Below are 8,833 nucleotides of genomic sequence, written 5' to 3'. Positions count from 1 at the left end.
TATATGAATACTAATATTTTTATTGTTTTAGAATGATATATGAAATATATGATATGAAAATTGTATTTTGCTTTATTGCATTTTTAATCACTAAAGGTTATTTACGTATAAGGTAACAGATTACAAAACTCACTGCTCTGTTTCAGATCAGTAAAAAGTAAAAATAAAAACAAAGAAAAATAAATGCCTAAAATTACTTTTTTGAAAAGCTTTAAAACATATATTTGAGAAAACATATATAAAAGCACTTTAAAGCATAAATATACACTTGCACATCTCAGTGGACCTCAGTGGCCAGTGATCCGTATGGACCATGGGTTATCCAAGATCCGTTACACCCCTAGTATAAAGGAATAAAAAGATGTCAAAAGTATGTATATTTACTGTTTGTAACTTTCACTTTTTCAGAGACAAATGCCAGATGTACCAATGAGATTCGTCCATCTGGGCTCATCAGAGAAAGAATCATATTCCCTTGATTCTGTTGGAAAACATGGATTTGGTGAGGTTTTTTTTTTTAACTTCAAGAGCTGAACAATCTGGTATGTATATAATAAGAGAACAAAGTCAAAAACTGGTTGGTTTTTAATGACATCTACACATGATGGAGATAGTTTCCCTGAAAGTTGGGTTTATTTTTCAAAATCCTGATTATTGTTGGCACATGTGTTAATGAAGAATCCAGGTTTTCTAAGCACTTAATCTTCAGGAAGGAGTTTAACCGAAAAGAGCAGAAGCTCCAAAAAAGAGCCCTGTGGCACCCCAAATGACAAAGGCGCTGAAGATTATGTAAAGTTAAGGTCTGTTGTCCAAAGCTGGTCTTCAAACTTCACTTCTGCTCCCTTTCCAGCTAATCTGCTCCCTGCTGATTATCTGGTTTGGATTTTCTCAGTCTGTAAGAATCTGGAACCACCTGACTCAGATGATTTAGCAGGAAAGTAGTGACAGCTGGAGAACAACAGGATCTCCAGGAACTACCAAAAATGACCAATAGTTAAATTAAATTTATAATATGTTTAAGCAGAAATGAACTCAAATCTAAAAAGATCCAAAGATCAAAACCTAAAAGCCTAAACTTGACTTCCCGTAGCCATGGAGATCGGTCCTCAGCCGCACGGGGTGGTCAGATCGGACATCTATGGGCTGATGAACGCAGGCGTGCAGCACATGCTGGACTGGGTTCGGCTCTTTAACTCAGGTACGTGAGTCCTGTGGGTATTGTTTGAAGGTGTGGCTTGTGCTTCAGTGGTGCCCTCTTCTCATGACAGGGGCCGTGTTTGAAGGAGGATTCGTGGACGTGTTCACCCTGGTCAAAAACATCGACTACCCGAGAGACGAAAAGACTCACAACATTACAGCAGCCGTTCACTCTCATCTCCAGGTTGGTTATCACAGGAATTCACGTCATTTTGAGATTTAGAATGAACCTTGGGGTGGATAAACTAACATAATCCCTTAAACCAACACAGGCTACATTTTTTTTCAGTTCCCTTAAATCACAATGATTTGAATAAAGAAATTCTAAGAAATGCAAGTTTGATTTTCATCATTAAAGAAAGTTTTGTAAAACTGAAACATAAACCTGAAGAAACCTTTCATTGTATCACTGCGTAATGCTGGATTCAGACCGAACGAGATTTGCTTGACGCCGCGGCCGCATGTAGGAGAAGCTACCAGCTAACGTTTTTAGCATGGAGCAGTGTCTTTCCATATCTCACTTAGAATGTATGGAAATTACATTGAAAAATCAGGTTTATTTATTGTGAAGAGTTCCACAAAAACATTGGTTACACGTCTCTATGTCTGGGATTATTAGATCGATCAGAGATTCCGGGAACTAGTTCACTTTCACTCCGGGGGATGTGTCTGTATGACAGCCACTTCCACGGTGTTTCTGTGTCTCTGTGAGTGAGTTTGAAGGCTCATTGTCCACCATTAACCCGAGAGGGGAAAAAAATTAGGGGACCATAGCCAAAATTTAGATATTTGAACTCTGGTCGCGCCACTCAAGTCTCGCTGCTGTAAGACCTCTGCTCCGCCCCCGTCACTCAGATCACGCCACAGGACTTTAGATCACTTCAAGTCGTGTCTGTGCCATTGACTTTACAACTGGCTGACTTCGCCGGGCAAATTGCATACCGTCTGAACGCAGCACTATGATGACAGCATCCATCAACTGGTTTTAAAGCCACACATTTAAGAAGTGAGCTGAATGAGACCAGTAAGCCACATTCCCTATGGCAAAAGCTAGTACACTCGAAGTTTATTTGATTAAATATACTTAATATAGCAAGTATACTACAGACATGTACATGTAGTGCAGGAAGTAGGCTTAATAAATACTTCTTTAGACTAAATTGGAATATTTTAAGTTTCAGTATATAGATAGTATATAACAAGTGAACATTAAGTAACTGCCTCACTTTTAGTATTAAGTATACTTGAAGTACACTTAAATAGACTAGTTTTTATTAAAGATCAAGGGAAATCTAATTACATTCCTTTTTACAATTTTTGTTAGTAATGGTTAAAAAAAGAGCACTTCATATTTATAGTCATTTTTTTTTTTAGTATTTTAAACAATTAAAAACTTGACCCAATTATAGTATAGAAAATTAGAACCACAGTTTGAACAGTTTAATAACTGTAAGAATACTTTGTGAAAAAAATGTGTCAAAAAAGTAAACATTAAAAAAATAGGGGAAAAAGTTTTATCCTTTTAGAAAAATGTCTTTAAAAAATATTCCAGAAGAATTACTGAAACTAGGGCACCCCGTAAGTGCCAACAAAGTTTAATTAATTTATTTTTTGAGAAATAGTATCCATTTATCTGTTATTTATTCAAGTGTTTTTTTTTTTAATTTAATTTTATTTTGAAATACGTTGCATAAAATTAGATTAAAGCCTGAACACAAAAGGAAAAACAAACATTGAAGTTAATCTGAGGGGTTTGAAGGAGTGTTACAGCAGCTTTTCAGTTAACCTATAGATTTTAAATTTAATTCATCTGTAAATCCCTATATTGTGTTTGAAGAATGTTATATTTAGTAGCCATATCCCCAGTGATTAACCAAACTGGATACGGTGTGTTGTCCTTGTAGCGATTAGTGAGGTGCAGCCCTTGTATGTCCACTAGAATACTTTTCTGCTAAATATAAGAGCGTTCTTAAGCTTTTATTTTGAAATGCGACAAATACCAGTTTTTGTGATCTTTCTCCTCACAGGATAGGGACTTCTGCCTGCTCCGCCCTCACGACCCCCTGTTCCAGACGTTCTCCGGGGAGACCCTGAGGTACAGCGGCAGCGAGCCCCTTTATGCCTTCTTCATAAACGAGGGCTCCTACTACGAGAAGGGCATCGCCCTCTCGCTGGCCAGAAAGAGGCGGCTGGTGATCCCCGCCATCCGGGCGCAGACTGAGGAAGAGGAGCAGGCGCGGGGATTCACATCAGAGGAAGAGGAATAAATGGTTTTTTAGGGAAGAATTTTTATTCAAACACACGCTCAAAAAGTTTATGACACAATGTTTACACTGAGGATTCAAAAATATCACAGGTTACAGAGAAATGAGAGGTTTCTTGTGCTTTTAAATGCAGAGCATTCACAAATATTACAAAAAAACTTTTAGAAAGGACCGTGGAGCCTTATTTACATAAAAATAGACTAGCAGTTACCATACCAGCATTTGGGACATGTGCAAAAGGGGGGTGGGTAGCTTATCATAATATGGCCTTTAAAGTACATTCATAATGCCAAGGAAGGAAACTGATTGTTGTTTTTCGCTACGGTGGCAACAAAAAATGTATTTATAACCAAACAACTTCACAAAAACACTAAGCATGAGGTAAACTAAACATGAACACAACTATATGGACTAAATCATCAGTTATATTTACTAAAAATAAATAAATAAAAACCACTCAACAGAACAATGAAATGTCACTTTAGTACAAAAATGGAGAACAGAAGTGTGACCTTTACGGAACAAAACAGTCGCCTTAAAGCTGATGACACAACAGCAAAAACGTGTCTGTCAAGACTGAGCTCCCACAATCCTCGGGTGTGTCCCGCACCCGTGTGCATTACAGACAGCTGCTGGTTCTTAGGTCCTACAATAGGAGAAATCCAACAAACTCAAGTGGATCTTTGGGGGACATCAGAAAACGACAACAAAATAAAAAGAAACCTGCAGCCGCTTCTTTTAAGCCACAAGTATTCACTACTGTAAACAGATTTATATGAAACCTATCAGACTGTTAGATCACTGTTTATGTTGTGTTTTCAGTTTGTCATGTACATCACATTGCAGGACCTAACCCTGAAATAAAATAACAGAATATTCAGCATGCGTGTTCAGTGTTTAAAGCATTCCATCATGGGGAAAGGATTGTGCTACAAATGTGTTTCTCTATTAATATTTTAAGAGAATATCCAAACTCCTTTAATCACAATTACTCATAAATACCCTTAATTTTCTTGATATGTGTCCTCCATCAGCTCCAAAAACCAGATTTTCATCGGAGTGATTCTTCAAAGACTCAAATTAGATCTAATCTGGGACTAGAACAACAGTGCTGCTTGGTGATTTTGCTTGGGTCTAACCAATGTGAAAGGTTTCTGTTTGAAACCAGTTCAAGAGGACCTGGTGGCAGACAAGATGGCAGCTGAAAATCCTTAGCCGGAAGTGGAAATTCCCCAAGATTTCAGAGTTGTAGCCACTTTTATTCAAACTTTTTTTAGTGTTCAGGATTAGCTTAAAATGTGTCAACAATAAAGGACATTAATAAAAGTATTCAGATTTGTAAAACTGTTAAGACTTTTAAATTGGAGCTTTACCGCCAGGCTAATGCTTTTTTCAGCCGCCATCTTTTCTGCCACCAGGTCCCACTCAACCAGGCTTCCAGGCTTGATAGAAGGTAGGTTCAACAGCTTCTTTCAGACTTACTGTACTTCTAGTTATCATGGCAGTCTTATTTTGTTATTTAACCCAAAATCGTACGTTTTTTTTTGTTATTTTTGGACACTTTATGACAAAAACACAAATGTATTTTTAGTACCGATGGCAGTTGTAGCTTTTTTTCCCATTTCAAGTCATACGTGTCCATTAGTTTATAGATCACAGCACAATTAGGGTTGTTAGATCTTCTTTCTTTCTTGCAATATTAAAGACTTTTTGTGGATGTTTGATCGTTTTGGATTGTGACCGGGATACCAGATATCATTAAATGTTAAAAAAAACACAACCTATAGATAAGAATGGAGTGTATTATCTGATCATGTGCAACATGCAGATTTACTTGCTCGTTTTTTATTTTGTTGTGATGGGTTTCGAGCCGTCTACTACGCCACGCGGTAGGCAGTCATGCGGTAGTAGTTTTGGCTGTGGCTGCGCGCCGCCCACAGAAGCAGCGCGGCGGCCATCATGTGCAGAGGCGAAGAAACCAGAGCCAGATAGAGAGACCATCCCAGAGAGCCGTCCACCTTATCGGGGAGCATGGAGACCCGGTGGAGCAGGTCCATCCCAGCCAGGTAACAGCACACCGTCGCTAAGGTGCAGAGACCTGCAGAACATAACGATCAGTCAATATTTTTGGCATTCTGTACCTAGAAGATAAAGTCTAACAGAAAAAATGAAATTATAATTTATTAGTAAGTTTATTCATGTTTCTGTGGAAATCTTCACTTTTGATCTGTTTGAAAGTGTTCTCAATGGTCTTTAATCTTGCTTAGAATATTTCATCATTCAGTGTGAGCACATATCTCCTGTCTTCTCACACAAACTTGACATTTTTGTTTAAATGTGATTTTAAACAAAAAAAAATCCAGATTAAAACCAGCCTTTTAGCATAGCGTAAATTGTTCACATTGTAAGCATTAATTACAGCATGTGAAATTACTATTTAAGCTTGATAGAAGCTCGTATGATTTCCTTTCAAAATAAAAGACTCCTTGTGTCAGACTGGATCATAACAGTGAAGCTCTAGACAGCATAAGATAATATGTGCTTTAAACTAATAAAAGATCAGACTTTTTAACAAAGTTATTCTTTGTATTTGAAATCGGTGTATTCTGAAGGAAACAAGACCTCTTCAAGTCAGCAGGGATGTAAAAACCTTTACATAGTTTATCTTTAAGGTGCACCTCAGACATAAATGTATAAACTTCACTGATTTAAATTAAAAACAAAAGCTAATTTAGTAGCACTTACTTAAAAAAAATACTATTCTGTACTAGTCCTGTATGCAGCCAACTGAGCCATCCAGTCGCTAGCAATACTGTAAACAGAGAGCTCTCAGCAATAGGTAAGGAAGGAGGGGTTGATCCAGAGTAACAGTCCCACCTACAACTCAGTAGGGCTGCCACGATTAGTCGACTAATCGATAATTAAAATAGTCGACAACTAATTCAATAGTCGATTAGTCGTTACTTTATATTATGTGGAGTCAGAGTGTAGTAAAGTTGAAAGTTATATTGGCATTATACCAGCTTTTTGGACTATTTTGGCATTTATTAAGGTTTTTTTAGGCTATTTTGGAGTTTAGCTAATATTTCAGCAATATGCTGGCTGTTTTTGCTAACTTATGATTTTTTTTGTTGTTTTTTAGGCTGTTTTGGAATTTAGCTAATATTTCAGCTACATATTAGCTGTTTTGGCTTATTCAGGCTTTTTTTTTTGTTTTTCCAGGCTATTTTTGTGTTAAGCTAAATTTTCAGCTGCATGCTAGCTGTTTGGCTAAGCCTTTTTTTTTTGGCTAATTTGGCCCTTGACTAATATCTTAGTTGGCTATCAGCATCTTCAGGTATCGTCACTAGCCTCTTCTATGGCTAAATTAATTTTACAGCATTCTATCTGCGGTAATGCTAGTGTGAACATATCTAGTTCTTAGTTAGTTTAAATATAATGATGGTTAAGATGTGTGTTTTACGTCCACTTTGGGTATGACCCGATTAGTCGACTAATCGGAAAAAATAATTGGTGATTAGTCGACTATTAAAATAATCGTTTGTAGCAGCCCTACAACTCAGAGCCAAATTTCTAAGGAACTACGGCTGCTCTGCACGATATACAGAAAACAATATATATTTTTTTAAATTTTGGCTAAAAACAGCATAATCAAAATTAGAAGACCACTGGAAACGCTTTCGCAATAGATCAAAAGATGACCATATTTGTTGCCGGCGTTACTAAAACGACACACAATCTTTGACCTACCGTAATTCTTTGAACATTTAGACCAGCTGATTTTTTTGAGAAAAGCGGCTTTGCTAACGTAATTGTCAGAATCAATTTATGCTGAAAAACAGCACTACTGTAAAGTGTTGTGTTTCAGTGAAAAGCTTCTTTTCTCCGCCTCAGAATTGCTTCGTTGAAGAGTTACGATAGCCGTGGTATAAAAGGGTTAAAATGCCTCCCAAATAACTCTTTAAATCAAAAATGTTATCATGTTGAAGCTCTTTTTGGTCCAAAACTAACAACGTATATTTACTTCATCCTTCAAGTGAATATACAGCTTAACAATGAACTCAGATCTTTGACGACACTCTCTTTGTTAAATGTGTCCACCTTCACACGTAAGAGGAAATTTACCCATAAAACCTATTAATTAGCCTTGAAGGCTGAATCGCAGCTTACCAGCGAGCAGGTGAAGAATCCCTATACCCAGAGTCGGTGCGAGGCTTCGGCAGAGGCAGGCGAGGAAACCAGTCAGGGCCGCCAAAACCACCAGACCCAGAGACCCCAGAGGCAGCAGAAACTGACACCTCCACAGATCTTCACACACAGAGGTACTTCTTAGATAAATGGGTCATTTCACCGCATGTTATTTATCAAGAAAATGTTTAGAGTTTTGGGGAACCTACAAGTGCGAAGCATGTCCTCCCCACTGTTGTGGTTCCCTGGTTCTTTATATTTGGGGGTGAACTGCTCCGGTACAGTAAAGCTTCGACAATTCAGCTCCATCTTCAGATCTGAAAAATCAAAGTCAGCTGTGGTTGGGCGTTGGAAATGTTATTGGGGAAAATATTGATGGCTCAAAAATGTTTTTTTTTTGGGCAATGAATCTTGTACTACCAGAAAACCTGTTTTTAATTATCATTTTCAATCATATGGTTATTGTAAGGGAAATGCTGTTAAGGGATGAAGTCAGTTCAGACACAAAGTTCAATCACCAGTAAGCAATAATTTGAGCGAATCGGTCTGAGACGACGATTCTATGGCAACCACTCTCACTAATCAAACGTCACTTTTATCTGGTCATTAGATTGGTCAGTTTACAGTATATCTTAAATAACTTGCGTGACAGGAAAAAAATACGAAAAGAACTGGAATTAAGATGTTAGAAAAAAGGGAGCAAAGCAGGAATGGTTCTTCTGAGAAATAGAAAGAGTAATTGCCATTTATTTATCTATAGAAGTCTATTGGATTTCAACTTTTTGGGACCAGGGGGTACTTCCTGTTTAGGACTCAAGGGGGGAGGTATCATTAGGGGTCTATTTTTATTTATTTCTGTGATGCTAGTTCTTCGAGTTATAAACTGACCAGTCAGATTTTAAAGTCTTCCGGTTAATTAAAGTCTCATGTTGAGCAGATTTCAGTCATAGGGGTGTGGACTTCCAAAAAGCTCACCGCTGATTGAGAGTGGTTGTCATAGAAACGTTGACTCAGTCACTGCTTACTGACATAGGCTTTGTCCAAATTCCTCCATTAATCACTATATAATGCGTTCGCCATTTTCCATTTTCGCCTCTCCGAATCTACAATTCCAAAATTGAGTGCACTAGAAATCTCCTAGAAGTCTTTGCGAAAAACTAGTGTCCATCAATGCTCACTACATT

General features: G+C 37.6%; 2 protein-coding genes across 3 annotated transcripts in view; one reads left to right on the top strand and one right to left on the bottom strand.

The window, feature by feature from the left end:
• LOC112156043 (N-acyl-aromatic-L-amino acid amidohydrolase (carboxylate-forming) B) overlaps window positions 1-3,914 on the top strand; it is a 6,041-nt gene extending 2,127 nt beyond the window's left edge. For both annotated transcript variants that reach the window (XM_024288181.2, XM_024288180.2), the window contains 4 exons: window positions 409-502; window positions 1,091-1,198; window positions 1,269-1,381; window positions 3,225-3,914. In XM_024288181.2, coding sequence (XP_024143949.1) covers window positions 409-502; window positions 1,091-1,198; window positions 1,269-1,381; window positions 3,225-3,464 — 555 coding nt within the window. In that variant the 3' untranslated portion in view covers window positions 3,465-3,914. The remainder of the gene's footprint in view (window positions 1-408; window positions 503-1,090; window positions 1,199-1,268; window positions 1,382-3,224) is intronic.
• A 1,084-nt stretch (window positions 3,915-4,998) lies between these two features.
• The window catches only part of LOC112156044 (claudin domain-containing protein 1), a 5,126-nt gene continuing 1,291 nt past the window's right edge, over window positions 4,999-8,833 (bottom strand). Inside the window, exons 2-4 of the mRNA XM_024288182.2 lie at window positions 7,859-7,966; window positions 7,632-7,769; window positions 4,999-5,559 (exon numbers count right to left, since the gene is read on the bottom strand). Of these exons, the coding sequence (XP_024143950.1) occupies window positions 5,339-5,559; window positions 7,632-7,769; window positions 7,859-7,966 (467 nt within the window). The 3' untranslated portion in view covers window positions 4,999-5,338. The remainder of the gene's footprint in view (window positions 5,560-7,631; window positions 7,770-7,858; window positions 7,967-8,833) is intronic.

This window comes from Oryzias melastigma, linkage group LG18 (genome assembly GCF_002922805.2).
Source record: "Oryzias melastigma strain HK-1 linkage group LG18, ASM292280v2, whole genome shotgun sequence".
NCBI classification, from domain to species: domain Eukaryota; kingdom Metazoa; phylum Chordata; class Actinopteri; order Beloniformes; family Adrianichthyidae; genus Oryzias; species Oryzias melastigma.
The sequence above is the reverse complement of the archived record's forward strand: the minus strand, read 5'-3'. Positions and strand labels throughout refer to the sequence as shown.